The following is a 21,918-nucleotide window of genomic DNA, read 5'->3' as shown; positions in this document are numbered from 1 at the left end:
TGGTTTTAAAATAGTGATGGAAAAGGATAGACCGAATCTCAAAGTTGAAGTTCTAAATTGGAAGAAGGCTAATTTTGACGGTGTTAGGCAAGAACTTTCAAAAACTGATTGGGGGTAGATGTTCGCACATAAAGGGATGGCTGGAAAATGGGAAGCATTCAAAAATGAGATAACGAGAGTCCAGAGACACTATCTTTCTATTAGAATGAAAGGAAAGGATGGTAGGTGGAGGGAAAGCTGGATGACTAGAGAAACTGATGTTTTGGTTAACAAAAAGAAGGAAGCAAATGTCAAGTATAGATAGGAGAGATCGAGTGAATCCTTAGAAGAGTATAAAGGCAGTAGGAGTAAAGAGGGAAATCAGGAGGGCAAAAAGGGGATATGAGATAGCTTTGGCAAATAGGGTAAAGGAGAATCCAAAGGGTTTTTACAAATACATTAAGGACAAAAGGGTAAATAGGGAGCAAATAGGGCCCCTCAAAGATCAGCAAGGCAGCCTTTATGTGGAGCTGCAGGAGATGGGGGAGATCCTAAATAAGTTTTTTGCATCAGTGTTTACTGTGAAGAAGGACATGGAAGATATAGAGTTTAGGGAAATAGATGGTGACATCTTGAAAAATGTCCATATTACAGAGGAGGTGGTACTGGATGTCTTGAAATGTATAAAAATAAATAAATCCCCAGGACCTGATCAGGTATACCTTAGAACTCTGTGGGAAGCCAGGGAAGTGATTGCTGGGCCCTTAGCTGAGATATTTGTTTCATCGATAGTCACAGGTGAGGTGCTGGAAGACTGGAGGTTGGTTAACATGGTGCCACTATTTAAGAAAGGTGGTAAGGAAAAGCCAGAGTGAGCCTGACATCGGTGGTGAGCAAGTTGTTGGAGGGAATCCTGAGAGACAGGATTAACAGGTGTTTTGAAAGGCAAGGACTGATTAGGGATAATCAACATGGCTTTGTGCGTGGGAAATTATGTCTCACAAACTTGATTGAGTTTTTCGAAGAAGTAACAAAGAGGATTGATGAGGGCAGAGCAGTAGATGTGATCTACATGGACTTCTGTAAGGCATTTGACACAGTTCCTCATGAGAGAGAGTTTAGCAAGGTTAGGTCTCATGGAATAGAGTGAGAATTAGCCATTTGGATACAGAACTGGCTCAAAGGTAGAAGACAGAGGGTGGTGGTGGAGGGTTGCTTGGAGGACTGTGATCAGCAGTGCGCCACAAGGATCGGTGCTGGGTCCACTGCCTTTTATCATTTATATAAATCATTTGGGAGGTATAGGTAATAAGTTTGTAGGTGTAGTGGACAGTGATGAAGGCTACCTCAGAGTAGAACAGGATCTTGATTGGATGGGAAAATAGGCTGAGGAGTGGCAGATGGAGTTTAATTTAGATAAATGTGAGGTGCTGCATTTTGGAAAAGCAAATCATAGCAGGACTTATACACTCAATGGTAAGGTCCTGGGGAGTGTATAAGTCCTGCTGAACAAAGAGATCTTGGAGTGCAGGTTCACAGCTCCTTGAAAGTAGAGTCACAGGTAGATAGGACAGTGAAGATGGTGGTTGGTATGCTTTCCTTTATTGATCAGAGTATTGAGTACAGGAGTTGGTAGGTCATGTTGTGGCTGTACAAGACATTGGTTAGGCCACTTTTGGAATATTGTGTAAAATTCTGGTCTCCTTCCTATTGGAAGGATGTTGTGAAACTTGAAAGAGTTCAGAAAGGATTTACAAAGATGTTTTCAGGGTTGGAGGATTTGAGCTACAGGGAGAGACTGAATAGGCTAGGGTTGTTTTCCCTGGAGCGTCGGAGGCTGATGGGTGACCTGAAAAGGTTTATATAATCACACGGGGCATGGATAGGATAATTAGACAAAGTCTTTTCCCTGGCGTGAGGGAGTCCAGAACTAGAGGGCATAGGTTTAGGGTGAGAGGGGCAAAATATAAAAGGGACCAAAGGGGCATCTTTTTTACACAGATGCTGCTACATGTATGGAATGAGCTGCCAGAGGAAGTGGTGGTGGTTGGTGCAATTACAGCATTTAAAAGGCATCTGGATGGGTACATGAATAGGAAGGGTTTAGAGGGATATGGGTCAAGTGCTGGCAAATGGGACTAGATTGGGTTGGGATATCATGGACGAGTTGGACCGAAGGGTCTGTTTCTATGCTGCAAATCTCAATGACTCTATCTATGACAAGGCAGGCAGTAGCAAAGAAGGCAAGAAATGCAGGTAAATCCTGCACCTGCAATCCCACACCTCATGGGACACCCTGTTTACTTATCCTAAAATCTGAGAGTTAAGAAATGACCTGTTCAGTCAAACGACTGAAACCTTGAGGAGACATCATTTTTAAATCAAGGGACAGCTTGATTTTCTTTACTACATTCCTTTAGTACACTTCCAAAATAGCTCTTTTATACATTTTGGCATACAATTATTCACATAGCCTAAGCACAACTTAAGCACTGTTTTGCACATATCTACTGGAATCCCTTATCATTTACAATTACACTAGTGAAACAATAATTAATATAATTAATGCACAATTAATGTAGATCCTGAACTTACACTGGCAAAACAAAATGAATCTCTTCCATTAAAATCCCTCCACACTTAATATTCCCTTGCATCATACATGCACAATTCTTCCAACATATCATTAAGGTAAATTTTCTGATAGTCCAGTACAACAGCCTTGTATACAGTGTAAATAAGGGATGGAATTTCTTGATCCATGGCCTTGCTCTTGAATAATTTGGGGTTTGGAGCATGCCAACTTGCCCAGTCTATTTAAGTCTTTTGCACTAATTAGGCACTAATTCAACAAGCAAATGTGAATGTTTAGAAAATTCAATCTCACATTAAAATTGGCATTCTGTCATATTGTTTTAATATTATTCTAAATGCAAAAGGGTATTGCACTTTGAAGTATGCCAGTTGCATAGTTCTGTAGTGGCATTTGGAATGTATTAGAGTTGTGTTCTTTATACGTTCAGGAATATGTCGTAGATGGTCTATTGGCTGCAGTAGAATCCTATTCCAACACAATCTGCAATCTCATTGCCTGTCATATCTCTGCCTCTATCATAACTATCAAGCCAAGGGTTCATTCCTGGTTCAATGAAGAGTGCAGGAGGGCATGCCAGGAGCAGCACCAGGCATGCCTAAATATGAAATGTCAACTTGATAAAGCTGCCAACCATAATGACATGTATGCCAAACAGCATGAACAGAAAGTGATAAACACAGCTAAGTGATTCCACAACCAATGGAGCAGATCTAAGTTCTGCAGTCCTGCCACGTCCAGTTGAGAATTGTGGTGGGCAATTAAACAATTATCTGGAGGAGGCGGCTCCAAAAATATCCCCATTCTCAATCAGGGAGCAGCCCAGTCCATCAATGCGAAAGATAAGGCTAAAGCTTTCATAGCAATCTTCAGCCAGAAATGCAACAGGATGATCCATATCAGCCTCCTTCAGTGGTCCCCAGCATCACAGATACAAGTCTTCAGCCAATTTGATTCACTCCACGTGATATCAAGAAATGGGTGGAGGCACTGGATACAGCAAAGGCAATGGGCCTTGACAACATTCCAGCAATAGTACTGAAGACTTGTGCTCCAGAACTTGCTGCTCCCCGAGCTAAGCTGTTCCAGTACAGTTACAACACTGGTATCTACCCGACAATGTGGAAAATTGCCCAGGTATATTCTGTACACAAAAAGCAGGACAAATCCAACCCAGTCAGTTACTGCTTTGTCAGTCTACTCACGGTCATCAGTAAGATGCTAGAAGGTGTCATCAACAGTGTTATCAAGCAGCACCTGCTCAGTGACGCCCAAGCCACTCAGTTTGGGTTCTGCCAGGGCCACACAGCTCCTGACCTCATTACAGCCTTGGACTCAAGATCTGAATTCCAAGGTGAGGTGAGATTGACAGCCCTTGACATCAAGGCTGCATTTGACCAAGTGTGGCATCAAGGAGCACAAAGGAAGATGTTGTGATCATTGGACATCAGTCATCTCAGCTCCATGACATCTCTGCAGGAGTTCCTCAGGGTAGTGCCCTCGGCTCAATCATCTTCAGCTACTTGGTCAATGACCTTCCCTCTATAATGAAATCAGATATGGGATGGTCAGCAATGTTTTCCCAATGTTCAGCACCATCTGTAATTCTTCAGATACTGAAGCCATCTGGGTCCAAATGCAGCAAGATCTGGACAATATTTGGGTTTAGGATGAAGGAGTATATTGAATTGAATCAAATCATTTATTGGTATGTGTAATCAATGTAAAATACAGTGAAAAGTGTGTACTGTCGCTATGCATAGGTGCCATTCACATTAACTTAAAATAAAATACAAAATGAAGAAAAATAACTAAAAGAGAGTCCAACCTTTCCTGCTCCATTGCTACAGTCCCACTCTGGGCTACACCAGCCCAGGCTACACTGTCACTGCTGCGAGGGTCCTGCTATATTTCAGCATGGTGACTGGTGGCGTTCCACAGGGGTCAGCCTTGGGACCACAACTATTCAGTTTAGACATTAACAATCTGGACAAAAGAAATGTGGGCACTATTGCAAACTTGGCAGATGACACAAAGGTAGGTGGAGCGGTAAGTTGTGTTGAGGAAGCAGGAAGGCTGCAGGAGGAGTTGGACAAGCTAGAAGAGTGAGCAAAGAAGTGACAGATGGAATATAATGTGGGAAAGTGTGAGGCTATGCACATTAATAAGAAGAATAGGGACATATTATTTTCTAAATGAGGAAAAGATTTGGAAATCTCAAACACAAAGGGATGTAGGAGTCCTAGTTCAGGATTCTATTAATGTTAACATGCAGGTTCAGTTTGTAGTTACAAGGCAAATGCAATGTTAGCATCCATTTCAAAAGGGCTAGAATACATGAGTAGAGATGTACTGCTGAAGAGAATATTGCCAGCAGTTTTGGGCCTCATACCTCAGAACAGATGTGCTGGCCTTAGAACGGGTCCAGAGGAGGTTTACAATGAACCTGGGGAAGAAGAGTTTGTCACGTGAGGAGCAGTTGAGGGCTATGGGTCTGTACTCAGTAGAGTTGAGAAGGATGAGAGGGGGATCTCATTGAAACTTACAGAATACTGATAGGACTGGATTAAGTAGATGTGGAGAACTAGAAGAGACTGGTATTTGAGGGCACACTCTCAGAGTGAAGGGATGACTCTTTAGAACTGAGATGAGGAGAAATTTCTTCAGCCAAAGAGTCATCAATCTGTGGAACTCATTGCTGCAGAAGGCCATGAAGGTGAGGTCATTGAGTGTATTTACACCAGAAAAGGACAGCTTCTCCTTTAATAAGGGGATCAAGAGTTATGGAGAGAAAGACAGAGAATAGGATTGAGAAACATATCAACCATGATCAAGCATGCAGCAGACTCAGTTGGCCAAACGGCCTAATTCTGCTCCTATACTTTACGGTCTTTTGAAAAGTGGCAAGTAAAGTTTGTGGCACATAGTGCCAGACAATGACCAACTGCAATAAAAAAAAATCCAAATATCACCCTTTGACATTCAAAAACATTACCACCACTGAATCTGTATCCATCAACATCCTGGAGTTGCAGAGACCAGAATCTCAACTGGACTTTCCATTTAAATATTGTGGCTACAAAAGCAGGTCAGAGGCTAAGAATTCTGAAGTGAGTAACTCACCTCCCTAAAGCCTGTTATCCATCTACAAGTCAGACTGCAATGGCATATTGCCCACTTGCCTGGATGAGTGCAGCTCCAGGAACACTCAAGAAGCTTGATACCATCCAGGACAAACCAGCCCACTTGGAGAAAGTGAGGACTGCAGATGCTGGAGATCAGAGCTGAAAATGTGTTGCTGGAAAAGCGCAGTAGGTCAGGCAGCATCCAAGGAGCAGGAGAATTGACGTTTTGGGCATGAGCCCTTCTTCAGCCTGACCTGCTGCGCTTTTCCAGCAACACATTTTCAGCTCTGATCTCCAGCATCTGGAGTCCTCACTTTCTCCTAGAAGATTTTAACCTACTGCGAATCCTCTTGCAAGGATGCCTTCCTTGAAGAAGCTCTCTTCCACAAACCAGCCCACTTAACTAGCACTACATCTACAAAGATCCACTCCCACCATCACTAATACTCAGTAGAAGTAATGTGTAACATTTACAAAATGCACAAGTTCAATATTTTCCAAACACATGACCAATTCCATCTAGAAGGACAAGGGTAGCACATACATGGGAATGCCACCAGCAAGTTCCCTTTTACGTCACTCATCATCCTAACTTGGAAATGTATCACCATTCCTTCACTGTTGCTGGGTCAAAATCATGGAACTCCCTCCCTAATGGCATTGTAGATCAACTTACACTAAATGGATTGCAGTGGTTCAAGAACACAGCTCACCAACACCTTCTGAAGAGTAATTAGAGATGGACGATAAATGCTGACCCAGTTGGCATCAATCAAGTCCCATACGTAAATATTAACAAAAAAGTGTTAGGAATTTGACAGGCTTCTGTATGAATTATGATCTGTGGGAACATTGAGCTTTGCTATTTAATACCAGTTTGAGAGGGAAGGTTGTTGTGGTGTTCATACTAAGTGAAATCTAGTGAGAAGGTGATCCAGATGCAGTTGACAGCAATCCAGTGACACATTAAAGAGACCATGAGGTTAACATAGTGTATGCCTCTCTTAATTAGAATCATGTGGGTTTCTAAGATATCTTGCTATCTACCTTTCTGTCTATTTTTCTCTCTTTACTCCAATCTCTTTTGTTTTGACTGTATTAAGATGGTGATTCATCCTTCAAATGTCAGCTCTGAACAGGAGTCTTCCTCCCAGTTACATCCAGGTAAGTCAACAAGACATCTTGTTAGTTTTGGGTCTGGTTACCTGAGCCCAAACCAATAGTGGAGCTCAAGCCAGGCGCTAGGCCAGTTCACGTGTATGCAGTGGTCTACTACCTGATTCTAGCATTGGTAAAGGATGCCTCTTTCCTTCAGCACTTAACACTACCAAATCATAACCTGATTGATATCGAAGGTAAACCACTGGGTGAGTTCAAAAATAGGGCAGTTTCAAAGCCACAGAATTGTGCATTCAACCTTTGCCACTTCTGGATTATCCATCCCTATATTTTTGCTTCTTTCAGTCTTCACTTACTCTCTACTCATTTGCACTCTCCCTGCCAGTGGTCTAATGAAAATGTTTGTATTCAATGTTAAAATTACATAGAATTAACAGAATGTACAAAACAGAATCAATCTATCCAGCCCAACTTGTCTCTGATGGTGCTTGTAATAAATGAGTGTTCTTACATTCCAGCTATATCAGCCCAGCCTTTCATTAGATATCTCTATTCCCTTTAGTCTCAATAACTCCACCTGTTTCCCTTTTGCAAGTATCTGAGCTAATTGCCCCATGCATCACGTACAGTGATAGTGAACCCCACAAGTTTGAAAAGATGCGCTTTTCCAGCAACATATTTTCAGCTCTGATCTCCAGCATCTGCAGTCCTCACTTTCTCCTAAAAGATGTGTGATAGCCTTACACATATAAACCTGTATATCAGCTTCATTTGCGTAATTCTAAATATACACACTGCATAAGCTAATTTTGGCATCTGATTAAATGTTAACGATCAAGGTGGTCACAGAACTCCAATATTTAACCAGAGAAAACTAGCAAGGAAGAAATAGAAGATGAACAGCAAGTTAATTATCTGGGCCTTGTGTACTAACTTATAACACTGTTAACTTATATAGTGTCTTTAACAATAACCTATATTGTATAATAAATACAATGAAACCCGATGTGTTTAATTGTTAGATGGAGGGGAAATGAAAAAAGGAAACAGACACCAATGAAGCAGAGCAAGAAAGGGTCAAGGTAGAGACAGACGGTATGGTCAAACTTGTTAATCTTTGAGGAAAAGTTTGGAAGTATTGGCAAAATAGGATAGGTGTTTAGGAATAGAAAATGAAAGTTTGAGGCTTTGATGGCTGATGCTATTATTAATCAATGCTGAAGCGAAAGGAGGAGGAATAATGCACAGTCTAAACTTGTCTGAAAAAAAGTTTCAGAGTTAGGGTAAAGAGAAGCTTATCAGAGATTGGCAAAATAAATGAGTTTAATGAACTGGAGAACTGTCAAAACTTGATATGGAACAAGATCTGCTTGGCAGATGCTAGATAAGATGCCCTTTATATAGACGTCATTGGGAAAGCAGAGGCTGGAAGTAATATGCCACTATAACAATAATTAATTTCCAACATAGCTGAAAGACTGACCACCCATCGATCCTGCTCATGAAAATAATTGATATTAATTAACAATTTGTAGAAGTTAATTCATCTGCACAAATATTACTTTGTTCTGAAAGCTTTGCAATTATATCCACTTTGGCAAGATGTCTACAATAATTTACTGTATATCTTCAGTTCCCTTCTTTCAGCTATTAGCTCCATAATGTAGCAGGGAAGAATAACTCCAAAGCATAGAGGCATTATTCTAAGTTTAAAGGCTCTGAACAAAAACGATCACAAGTTCCAAAATACATTTCCATTTTAATCTTACGAAACTGTTTAAGAATCAGCGAAGATTAATTTTTCAACCGGTAATATTGAGCACCCACACACATTTTCCCTCAAATAAAAATAAAATACTGCAGATGCTGGAAAACTGAAATTAAAAACAATGTGCTGGAGAAACTCAGCAGGTGGGACATTCTTCACAATGTACCATTACATACCTTTTTTTCCAACATGTAGGTCAAGGAGTGGTAAGTTATGCATTTATTCATCATACTAAATCCATCCACCCAACTCATGCGAGACTTAAGTTTCAACTCAGCTCCCAAGGCATGGACCTGCTTTATATAACCGACTTGCTGGTATAAGAACAGATCCGGGAAATGGAAGATTTCTGAATAATCCAATTAAAATAGTCCACTTTTTGCACAAATTATGTTTCATTATTAATTATCAATGGCTTGGATAAAATACGTAATAACCAATAAGCACATAAAGCACAACTAAACCAAATGCATGCACCAGGATGGATAAAATTTCTGCCATGTACAATTCTGATGTATTAGTGACAATGTAGATTTAACCTGCCCAGCACACCATATTTCTGAATTAATGTCTTAAGAGTATTATTTACATTTAATACTTTAACATGTCAAATATTTAAGTCTTGAAATCATTCTTTGTGATAATAGCAGGGTAATATCTTCATGAGTTATTTAAACAGAAGTATTGAGATATTTATAACTGTTGAGACAGTGAAAAGAAAAAGTTTAATTTGGAAGGCTGTGAATGACAGAATCAAAACTTTAGAAACTATACTAACAATAATAACTAATTAAGCCACACAATTGCTCCACATTTTGCCAATATATAGAATGATCCAATTTAACTTATATATTTGCATGTCACTTCACTTTCATAATAGTTAGGCATTTATTCCTATAAACTTAAATTGCAAAACACAGTAATAAGACAACAATCTTTGTATCTCACATTGATAGTAGATAGAGATAAGCAGCTCATAATATCTGATTTTAAAAAGTGCAGTGCATAATCTACTCCCGCTACTCCCTCACTGATTGCAAGCGTATATCTTTTTAAATATAGTGATAATCCACATTGCAATATGGCCACTGTACACGTACAGTTGTGACCAATGACATTACCTGCCTGTAATAAGACAGGCAGCAGGAAGTACATTCACTGTGTTCCATGTGCAGCAACATCACCATCAGCACGGGGTCTGCCTCAAGGTATCCAGGAAGGTGAGGTGGAGACTGGTGCTCTGGCCAAAGCAGGAGAAAGGCGAGGAGTCAGAGAAAGGCCTGCATTAGGAGCAGGAATGAGGATGGTTTCAGGGTGTGGAGGTCTGTAATAGGAGTGGGCATGAGTCAATTGGGACCCCCTGTATTGAGAGTGTGGCATGTGGTGTTCTGTACTGGGAGCTAGCCTCCATTTTTTCTGGAATTGAGGCAAAAATTGGGAGGCCAAAGGGGGAGTGGGAGAGTGAATGAAACCACTAAGAGAAAATGAAGTAAATACATTTTATTTTCCAGTACAGGGAACTATATTATACATCATGGCAACCCACCAGTTGAGAATGATATCAGATTTCTTTAAGTTCTTTAAGCTACTTAGTTCATAAGATACACTGCCCTTTTTTTACAAAGAAACATGCCAATAATTCTGAAGAATGGCAAACTGGAATATTGTGGGGTTTTTTTGGTTAGAACTATCTGCCAAATTTATCAAGTCCCACCCCTTAAACTTTTAACGTGCTTACATAATATTCCATTATAATGTCCTTGGTAGAAGTCACGTGAAGTAATTGAACTTTACCCAGCCACATCACAATCATACTGATAAAACCCTAGCTGTGACTAACCTGTAAGCTTTAAAAGCTGAAACTGGAGGAGAGATTCTACACTGGCAGTTTAGGGGAGCCCACTCTCATTAAAATATGGCATTCAACGGTACCTGGAAGGCTGAAAGAAATGACAACTATGACAAGTTTATGGAACAGATGGGTGAGTATGATAATAGACATTCAACTAATTCATAACTGTAAATTTGTACAAACAAAAATATTCATGCAAGCAATTTTCAAAACAATTTTCACTTCCGAAAATATCACTGGAATAGAAAAACACTGTCTCGTCAGTAAGAGTAGATAAAAGTGTCAATAGAATTTTGGCATTAAGAGGTTCCTGTATTTTATTCTGCTTTTAGAAATTATGCACTATTAAAGAACTAATAAACTCGTAACTAAACTATTTTCTCATGCTAGTAAAATACTTTTGCAACAAGAGGGAAAATCTAGGCTAGCAATTGCAAATACAGAACAATCTTAAATTTTGAGGAGCTTAATAGTGCCAAACACAAATTATTGGCAATTCCGCTTAGTCATTAGTTGTACACAAAGACAATTTGTGAGAAAACAATTTACACCCAAATTGATTACTTTCTGCTGTAACTGATTAAACTTGAATAATGAACACTGAATGCATGATGTAACATTTTATTACAATTACTGTAAAAACTTTCTTCTGCAAGTTGGCACTAAAAGTTTTTTTTAAATTCTAAATCAATTTGTTTTTCTTTATGATTCACAAGGCATGCTATACCCCTTTCCCTAATTTGAATTATTTGTAATGTACATCTTCATGATTGCAAAGCAGAAAGAAAATTCTACAGCTTGTATTTAAAAATAGCTTGGGATTCTATTTCAATTTAATAATGTAACAATCCTCATTTTAACCCCCAGGAGTAAATGTTATGAAAAGAAAGCTTGCCAGCCATGATAACCTGAAACTTACAATTCACCAAGATGGAGATAAGTTTACTATCAAAGAGTCCAGTACCTTCCGAACAAAAGAAATTGAGTTCACTTTGGGAGTAGCATTCGACTATGTACTGGCAGATGGAACAGAAGTGAATGTAAGAATCAGAAAGAGTGTTTATTGCCCGTGTACAGTTTAATTAAATAATCTGTGCAATCAATAAATGTTTTTGGGAAGAGTTGAGAGAGTAACTAAAGTTATTTGTGTTTGTTCCTTGTTTAACTACATTGCTTATGTTCTGTGCATTCCTACAACAATTTTATGAGCTTTATCCCTTCAAAATTGTGTTCATTTTGTGACTAACAGAACGTAATTCTTTGCTCTAGGGTTCATGGGTTTGTGAGGGAAACAAGCTTGTTGGAAAGTTCACCAGAAAAGACAACAACAAGGAGCTACTGACAACAAGGGAAATTGTTGGAGATGAGCTTGTACAGGTAAATTCACTGCTGGGTGTCAGTTACTCATAAATAATATCTTAAAGTATTGTTTGTTTAAAAATGCTAGTAAGAGGAATTGTAATTAACTTTAGGTTTTTTTAGTATTTCCTGAATTCTTTGAATTTTTGCAAATATCTTTTTAAGGTCTACGTAAAGAACTTGTATGTGCATAGTGCATCTTCAGAACACCCAAAAGCACTTCATTACAATGGTGTATTAACTGTTTTGTTCAAAAACCTCAAGAGTCAATTTCAGACAAATGTATCTCAAAGAGCAAACAAATATTGGGCATATAACGGTCATTTTTACTGAAGCTGGTTGAGGACTAAACATTAGGCAACACATCTTAAGCAGCAATACTTCTTGGGGATCTTACGCCCTCTTTGCCATTTCCAGTTTACATGATAGAGCTCCAACAGTGCAACACTCCCCTCATTACTGCATTAAAGTGCCACCTAGGTTATGTGCCTAAGGCCAGAGAGCCAATTGAGCATCATTATGCCAAGCCAAACCTTTAACTCAAGTGCTAATCAGAAAACTGGCTTGGAAGATGTACGAAATCAACCAACTTAAGGTAAGGCTTAAGAAATACTGTCACAATACTATTGTAATCTGAAGATGGAGAGGATGGACTGAGAATTTTTACCTGTTAAGTTTCTCTACACCTGCCTCTAGTGATTTTCCTCCTCAGTACCATTTGGATATTTTGATAATGGAGTGTGATTCTCATCCATGAGGTATAGTTTAGGGTTAACAGAGACATTGCTCAGCAGCACACGTGACAGCATGATCGATTCCCTTTCCTCAGGGACTTTCAAATAGTGAATATTGAAGCATATTTAAAACAAAGCACTCTGTAACTTGAAATAGAACATTTTTAACAAAAACATCTTATCCCAGTATTAATGTCATCACAGAACAGTTCAACAAGCCTGTCTTTACTGTTGTGATATATTACCTCAGATTTAATACCAGTGTAATAACATTTATAAAATCTCTTACAGGCTTATTCATATGAAGGAGTTGATGCCAAGAGATTTTTCAAAAAGGAATAAATACCTGTTATTGTGACAGCATCATAACAATGAATTGTTAAATGTGCTAGTGTCACAACCCTGGACTGACGGATATCTGCCCAAAGTAATTTCACTAACTGTCTGGCCCATAAGTCTGACAAAACAAAAACAGAAGTTGTCATCTCACATCTCTCTAAAGTTTGACAGATGTCAATGAATACACCCTTATTAATTCAGCTAATTAGGAGGTGCAGCATTAAATTGTACAGGTTGAAGTGAACCTTGTTATTTTTCAACAAGAAATAAAAGTTTTATATATTGCTAAAATGTCATGATTGTTTATTATCATTGTACAAAATGTTCAATGTAACACAATTACAAATGCTTCCCACAATATACATAAAGTCTATAGGGAAAACATTTCCCCTATTCTGCTCACAATAACGATTTAAATAGTTTCTTTCATTTCATAGAATCAGAGACAGCCTACAGCATGAAAGCAGGCCATTCTGCTCATCGACGCTCTGAAGAGCATCCCACCCAGAACCACTTCCTTACCCTATAACTGTAACCCTACAGGCAGTTTAGCCGATCCGCCTGACCTGCATGTCATTGGACTGTGGGAGGAAACCAGAGCACCTGAGGAAACCCACACAGACATGGGGAGAATGTACAAACCCCACACAGATAGTCATCTGAGGGTGGAATCGAATTTGTTTTGCTTTTTCCTGCTGATATTAATTCACGTGTCGATTATCACTACGTTTGATCTTCATTTCATGACAAAAAAAGTTGCTTTTCATTTGAAATTAACAATTACTCACAATATTGCACAGCACGAGCCAAGAAATTCTATATATTTTGGTTTCTGCTGAAACCATGTCTGATGTCTTGGTTCGCTACCACCAATCCTTCTTGCTGGTGTCAGCCAAGAAAACTAATACCACATGGGAAAGGATGGTCACATGATGTCTCAGAGAGAAGACAAGCTCAATGTTGATAAACAGTAAATTGGTTTGTTACATAATGCTTAATGTCTAGTTGCATATATGATTGTCTTTTGAACAGCATCAGGCTCAAATTAAGAGCTATTTCAAGTTCCACTACTAAAACATTCTCATACAGCATTAGTGACCAGCACAGGATTCTAACAACTCTGGCTGGCTCTTCACAAGAAGAGACCTTCATATCCTGATGGACAGAGGCTATCTAATGATATCAGTTAAGCCTTTCAAATCTAACTGTCTTACGCAACAACAAAAAAGTTGATTCGGCAGCACTATTTCTCAACGTCATTTGTACAACAAATGTTTCAAGTTCAGAAACAAAAACAGAAGTTGCCGGAAAAGCTCAGCAGGTCTGGCAGCATTTGTGAAGAGAAATCAAAGTTAATGTTTCAAGTCCGGTGACCCTTCCTCGGAACTGAAGTTCTGAGGAAGGGTCACCGGACCCGAAACATTAACTTTGATTTCTCTTCACAGATGTTGCCAGACCTGCTGAGCTTTTCCAGCCACCTCTGGTTTTGTTTCTGATTTACAGCATTTGCAGTTCTTTTAGTTTTTAAATGTTTCAAGTTTTTGGCCAAAATGTTGATGCCCGCGATATTGAATAATGACAAGCGAGAGACTCCCTTGCCCACACTTCAGCAGATGATAGGTCATTTGCAAATGAATGGTTGAGGTCTACACTGCAAGACCAAAAACACAGACCGATTTGAAGCAATTTAGACAAATAGGAACTCCATTCAGGAATCTTAAAGCTAGGGATGACTGCTATAAAGATGATAAGTACTTTATGATAAGTCAGCCCACTATTTACAATGCAATAGTTAACCTAATTTCTAATCATCACAGCTGCTGACCCACAATAAGACAACTGCAGCCACCCATCTGACCCAGACTCAAGATTCCTAGCCTCCTCAGTTGGTGCCAGATTCCAGATCCAAACCCTTGTTACAAACTTAATCTGCACCTTGATAATTGAGTAAAGGCACTACAAAGACATGACACAAGAGTTGGCCAGAGAGGATTGGAAGGGGAGCCTAGCAGGGGAGATGGTTCAGCCAGAATGGTAGGGGTTTCTTGGAGGTAATTCAAGAGGCACAGCAGAAATTCATCCTAAGGAAGAAGAAGCATACTAAGTGAGGACGAGATAACAATGATTGACAAGAGAAGTCAGGGATAGCATAAAAGCAAAAGAAAAAGCATACATTGTGTTGAAGATTAGTAGGAAGCCAAAGGATTGGGAAGCATTTAAAAAGCAACAGAGCATAAATAAAAAAAGCATTAAGGCAGGGGAGAAGATGAAATATTAGAGTAAGCTAGCTAGTAATATAAGAAGATTATAAGAAACTTTTTAAATATGTAAAAGGTAAAAGAGAGGCAAGATGGACGTTGGACTAGTGAAAAATGAGGCTGAAGAAACAGTAGTAGGGAACAAAGAAATGGGGGAGGAACTGAATAGGTATTTTGCATCAGTCTTCCCATTGGAAGACACCAGTAGCATCCAGAATGTCAAGAGAGTCAGGAGTTAGGTGAGTGTCATGGCCATCACGAAAGAGAAGGTGTTGGCCAAGCTGACACCTATGAAGGTGGATAATCACCCAGAGCAGGTGGACTAAACCCAGGGTTCTGAAGGAGATAGCGGAGAAGTTTGCAGAGGCATTGATGGTGATCTTTCAGCAATCACTTGTGCCAGTGACTGTTGCAGAGGAATGAAAAATAGTTAATGTAATGCCTCTGCTGAAGAAGGTAGAGAAGTAGAAGACAGGAAACTATTGTTTAATTAGCTTGACCTCAGTTATTCTTAAGATCTTAGAGTCCATTATTAAGGTTGAGATTGCAGAATACTCAAAATAGTACACTAGTGGTACAATTGGAGTAGTGTTAGCACAGCTTTATCATGGGGAGGTCATGCCTAACGATTCTGATAGAACTCTTTGAAGAGGCAAAAATACAAGTTAGACAAAGGAGAGCCAGTGGATGTGATCTATTTGGATTTCCTGATGGCTGTTGATGAGGTGCTGTGAAGGAGGCTGTTAAATAAAATACAGTGCATGGTGTTAGGAGAAAGGCATCAGTAAGGACAGAGGATTGGCTAAATGGCAGAAGGCAGACAGTGGGGTTAATAAAGTCTCTTTCAGGATGGAAACTGGTCATTAACGGAATTCCACAGGGGTCCGTGTTGAGACCCCTCAATAATGTATTCACATTATACATTAATGATCTGGATGAAGGAATTGAGGAAATTGCTGTTAGGTTTGCAGAAAAAGATAGGTGGAGGGATAGGTAATGTTGAGGAAGCAGGGAGGCTGCAGAAAGACTTGGACAGGCTGAGAGAAGAAATGGCAGGTGGAATTCAAAGAGGGAAAATGTGAGGTAATGCAATTTGGTAGCACCAATAGAAGCATAGACTATTTTCTGTACAAAGAAAGACTTTGGAAATCTGAAGCACAAGGGGACATAGGAGTCCTGGATCAGGATTCTCTTTATGATAATGTGCAGGTCAGTTGGCAGTTAAGATGCATAGAAAGTGATGACTGGATGAGCAGTAATGCATAAGCATACAAATTAGAAATGAGCTTTTCAATTCCTTGAGCCAACTCATTTGGTAAGATCATAGTTGGTACGTTTGTGGCCTCAACTCTATACCTTTTGACTCTCTAATAATCAAGAATTTGATTCATCTCGAGAGGGCTAGAATACAAGGGCAGATGTGTACTACTGGGGCTCTGGTCAGACTGCATTTGGAATGCTGTGAGCATTTTTGTATCCCTTATTTAAGGAAGGAGGTGCTGCCATTAGAGGGTATCCAGAGGAGGTTATAAAAATGATTCTGGGGATGAAGGGCTTGTCTTATGAGAAATGATTGAGGATTCAGTTTCTCTACTTGATGGAGATTAGTTCTTGATTGGTAAGGGGAGAAGGTAGGTGAGTGGAGTTGAGAAGAATATCAACCATGGTCAAATGGTGGAGTAGACTCAATGTGCCAAAACACCTAACTCTGCACTTATATTTAATGACTGCCTGCATAGTTGGAAGTGACTAAGGACTTGAGCAGCCATGACCATGACCCAGATTTTGATGTGTAGGAAACAATTTAACAACAATTAGGAAAAAGGAATAACATTTGCTGATTGCCATGCATGTTATGTTAATTTTCTGTCTTCTTTAATTCCAACTTGCCAAACATACTCCATCAAATTCTTGATTATTAGAGAGTCAAAAGGTATAGAGTTGAGGCCACAAACGTACCAACTATGATCTTACCAAATGAGTTGGCTCAAGGAATTGAAAAGCTCATTTCTAATTTGTATGCTTATGCATTACTGCTCATCCAGTCAGCACTTTCTATGCATCTTATTTATTCATCATTTGGAGGTGCCAGTTTTGGATTGGGGTGTATGGAGTTAAAAATCACACAACACCAGGTTATAGTCCAACAGGGTTATTTGGAAGCACTAGCTTTCGTAGCGCCGCTACTTCATCAGGTAGTTGGGCTGTCCACAAACACCTGATGAAGGAGCAGAGCTCTGAAAGCTAGTGCTTCCAAATAAACCTGTTGGACTATAACATGGTGATGTGTGATTTTAACAATGTATTTATTCATCAATTGCCTTCTCCCATCTCAATATTTATATAATGTGATACATCTCTATGTCAGCCTCATTGGGTGCACTGTTTCCATCCATTGGGTGAATATGTGACTTACAATCACTCACAACTCTGCTTTTACTCACTGTCAGAACAGGGAGTGTAAATTATAAGTGAAAGCTTTTCCAGCAATTCCTGGTTTTGTTAATAATTTAAAATAGTTGTAATTCATCAAAGTGAAGAACATCACACTTTTCCATTTATACTCCATCTCTCACGCAATCAACCTTGCCTATAACCATCTACATCTTCCTAATATGCACTTCACAACACACTTTCCTCTATATCTTTGTGTTATCTAGAAGTTTAGCCACAGAGCCTTTGCTCCTCGCACTGAAGCAATTGACACAATATGTAAAAAGCTCAGACCTTTGCACAAATCCACACAAGACACCACTTGTCCAATATGGCAATCACAAACAGACCATGTATACTCTTAAGGTATAAAAGATTCAGATGCTACAGAGTGGGATACAGAAGATGTGGGGTATTGCATTGTTGATAAAGGAAACCATTGCTGCGGTAATGAAGGAACATGTCCCAGAAGTGTTTTCAAATGAAGCCACATGGGTGTACCTTAGAAATAAAAAAGCGGCAGTTAGTTTTCTGGGATTATACTATCGGCCTCCCAACAGACAGGAGGAGATAGAGGAGCAGATTTGTAGTCAAATCATGGAAAGGTGTGAGAAAAACAAAGTTAAAGTTGTAAGGGATTTCAAATTTACTAACATTAACTATGATCGCCTTAGTGACAGTCCTATCAGACTATCTGATAGTGATCGCCCAGTACATAGATACCAGAGATGGGGCAGTGCCCAACTTAATCCTAGGGAATGAAGCCAGTCAAGCGATTGAAGTTTCAGTGGTGCGTATTTCAGGAATAGTGATCATAACTCTGTAAGATTCAAAGTCATTATGGAAAGGGATAAGGATATTGCAGATGTGTCTGAATAGGTGAAAGCTTAATTTCAATATCATCAGACAGGATTTGGCAAATATAGACTGAGAGCAGATACTTGCACATAAATCTACATTTGGAAAGTGTGAGTCTTATAAAAGTACTATTGTGAGAATTCAGGGCCAGCATGTTTCTCTCAGAGTGATGGGCAGGGGTAGCAACTCCAGAGAACCCTGGATGTCAAGGGATATTCAGAGCTTGGTAAAGAAAAAGAAGGAAGCACACGTCAGATACAGTACATTAAAAACAGGGGAGGTTTTTCAAGAATATAGAGAATGTGGAGAGTTGCTTAAAAAATGAATTAGGAGGGCAAAGAGACACCACAAAATAGCTTTGGCAGATAGGATCAAGGAAAATACCCAAGGCATTTTATAGGCGTATTAAGAATAAAATGATTAGCAGGGAAAGAGTGAGGCCTATTAGAGACCAATGGGGAAACCTATGCTTGCAGCCAGAGGAGGGGGTTGAGGTCTTAAATGAATACTTCTCATGTGTATTTACAGAGGAGGGAGATATTGTAGCTGAGGATTTCAGTTGGGATATTAATGCTCCAGGAAATGTTAAGATTAATAAGGAGGAGGTATCAGACATTCTAATGGGCATACAGGTTCATAAACACTGAGGGCCTAATGAAATGCATCCTGGGCTGCTGTGGGAGGCAAGCAAGGATATTGCTGGGGTCCTGGTGGAGATATTAATACTTTGCTGGTGAAGTGACAGCTGCCTGGAGGATTACTAATGTACTTCCATTGTTCAAGAACGGCAGCAAGATTAGGTGAGGTAGTTACAGGTCAGTTCGTCTGATGTCAGTGGCGGGGAAATTATTGGAAAAAAATCTGAGGGACAGGATTAATCAATACTGGAAAGGCAAGGATTGATCACAGATAGCATGGATTTGTTAAAGGGAGACCCTGTATGACTAAGTTTATTGAGTGAGCCCACGGGATCTGAGGCAAGTTGAGAAACTGGATTCAAATCTGGGCTTGCAAGGAGGAGGCAAAGTGTGATAGTGTTGGGATGTTTCAGTGATTGGAGGCCTGTGACCAGTGGTGTATCACAAAGCTCACTGCTGGGACCCTTGCTGTTTGTTTTGTATTTCGATGACTTGAATGTAAATGTAAAATGTATAATTAGTAAGTTTACAGATGACACAAAAATTAGCGCTGTTGTTGATAATGATGAGGATGGTTTCAGGCTGGTGTGATATTTATCAGCTGGGAAATTGGGCAGAGAAGCAGCAGATGGAAGTGTGAAGTGATAGATTTTGGGAGGGCTAATAAGGTAAGGATGTACAGGGATCTTGGAGTACAAACCCAAAGATCCCTGAAGGTGTCAGCACAGGTAGACAGGGTGATGAAGAAAGTATACAGGATGTTTGTCTTTATTAATCAGACATAGAATTATAGGAACAAGGAAGTCTTGTAACAAATTTATGAAATATTGGTTAGGCCACAGATGGAACACTGTATGTAGTTTTTCGACACACCAATGGAAGAACATGATTGCATTGGAGATGGTGCAGAGGAGATTCAGCAGGATGTTGCCTGGGATGAAAAGTCTCAGATCGGAAAGGAGACTGGAAAGGCTGTGTTTGTTTTCCTTGGATAAGAGGAGGCTGAGGATGGGATCTGATTGAGGTATACAAAATTATGAGAGGCATAGACAGAATAGATTGTGAGAATCTTTTCCCCATGGCAGACATGTCTAAGACCAGAGGGCATAACTTTAAGGTAAGTGGTTTAGCGGAGATCCAATTTTTCACCTAGAAAATGGTAGAAATAAGGAATGTGCTGTCTGAGAAGGTGGTGGAGGCAAGTACACTGGCGATGTTTAAGAAGCATCTGGATGAGCAATTAAAATGCCAGGGGCATTGTAGGCTGTCAGCCAAATGCAGGTAAGTGGGATTAGTGCATTTTGTTGGTTGGCATAGACATGGTGGGCCAAAGGGTCTGCTTCTATGCTGTAAGATTCTGCTTACTGCCAGCATGCAAATCTTCTATCGATGTTAGCATGTTATCCCCTACACTACAAACATTTATTTTGCAGATTAAACTACTAAAGGAGCTTCTTGTTAAAACAAAGAACAGTACATCAACTCTTTATCTATAGCTTGTGTTCCTTCTTCAAAGAACTCCAATAAATTGGCTAAACATTGTTTCCCTTTCATAAAACCGTGCTGACTTTTTCTGATTATTTCACATTTTTGCAAATACCCAACCACAACCTCCTCAAAGATCAATTCCAATACCATCCTCACAACTGACATCATGTTGACTGGGCCTACGGTTTCCTGTTTTCTGTACATGGGTGGCAATGTGGCTCAGTAGCTAGCACTGCTGCCTCACAGCGCCAGGGATTCATGTCCGATTTCAGCCTCAGGTGACAGTCTGTGTGGTTTTTGCACATTCTCCCCGTATCTGGGCGGGTTCCCTCCAGATGCTCCAGTTTCCTCCCACAGTCCAAAGATGTGCATGTTACGTGAATTGGCCATGCTATATTGCCCATAGTGTTCAGGGATGTGAAGGTTAGATGCATTAGTCAAGGGAAATGTGAAGTAACAGGATAGGGAAATGGATCTGGTGGGATACTTTTCGGAGGGTCAGTGTGGACTTGTCGAGCCTAATGGCTGGTTTCCAGACCATAGGGATTCTATCCTCTTTTGAATAATGAGGTTAGATACCCTACTGATGGAACCTTTCCAGAATTATGGAAACTTTAGAAAATAAACACAAACTCACAGCTATTACCTTATTAGCCACCTCTTTTAAGACATTAGGATGGAGCCCTTCAAGACTTGGTGACTGGGCAGCCTGCGTCTCCATGGGTTTGCTAAGTACTGTTTTCTGAATGATTGTAATTTCACCAAGTTCCTCTCTCAATTCCACCTCCTGATTGACAGCTATTGCTGGAATGTTTTTGTCTCCCTTATATAAAGACAAAAGCAAACTGTGCTCATTTCATACTATTTCCTTATTATCTACTATTAACTCCCTATTTTCATTTTCCAGTGCATCGACACTCACTATATTATATGTATTCTTTTTCTTTTAAACAGCTATCAAAGTCATTATCAGTTTCCACATTCCTAGCTTGCTTCCTCTCATATTCAAATTTATTTCTCCTGACTAACTTTCAGTTACTTTATGTTGTTTTTTTTACACTGTTAAATCATCTGACCTATTATTCATCTTTGTATATTTATATGCTCATTCCTTATGTTTGACACTTCCCCTTAACTTCTTTGGTTAATTGTAGATGTTGGCCCCTCCCCTTAAAATGTTTTTTTATAGTAGGAACATACTTCTTCTGAATATTCTGAAACACCCCCTTAAATGTTGGCCACTGCTTTTCTGTTGGTTTATCCTGTAGTCTAGAATCCCATTAGACTTCAATCAATTCAGCTTTCATGGCCATACTTTTGCCCTTATTTACATTTAAAATACTAGCCTTAGACTCAATCTTCTCCTTTGTAAACT

At 39.6% G+C, this 21,918-nt stretch overlaps 1 protein-coding gene across 1 annotated transcript; it reads left to right on the top strand.

The window, feature by feature from the left end:
* The first annotated feature begins 10,411 nt into the window (after positions 1-10,411).
* On the top strand, positions 10,412-13,159 carry fabp2 (fatty acid binding protein 2, intestinal). The gene is made up of 4 exons (XM_087985778.1): positions 10,412-10,566; positions 11,304-11,476; positions 11,706-11,813; positions 12,821-13,159. Exons 1-4 carry the CDS (start codon positions 10,500-10,502, stop codon positions 12,869-12,871), a joined length of 399 nt encoding a protein of 132 aa, XP_087841904.1. The 5' UTR covers positions 10,412-10,499; the 3' UTR covers positions 12,872-13,159.
* The last annotated feature ends 8,759 nt before the right edge of the window (positions 13,160-21,918 follow it).

This window comes from Chiloscyllium plagiosum, unplaced genomic scaffold (assembly GCF_037043375.1).
Source record: "Chiloscyllium plagiosum isolate Xiang-an unplaced genomic scaffold, Cpla_swu_hap1 HiC_scaffold_1, whole genome shotgun sequence".
Lineage (NCBI taxonomy): Eukaryota > Metazoa > Chordata > Chondrichthyes > Orectolobiformes > Hemiscylliidae > Chiloscyllium > Chiloscyllium plagiosum.
Note: the sequence above shows the minus strand (reverse complement) of the source record. Positions and strands in the feature narration are given on the sequence as shown.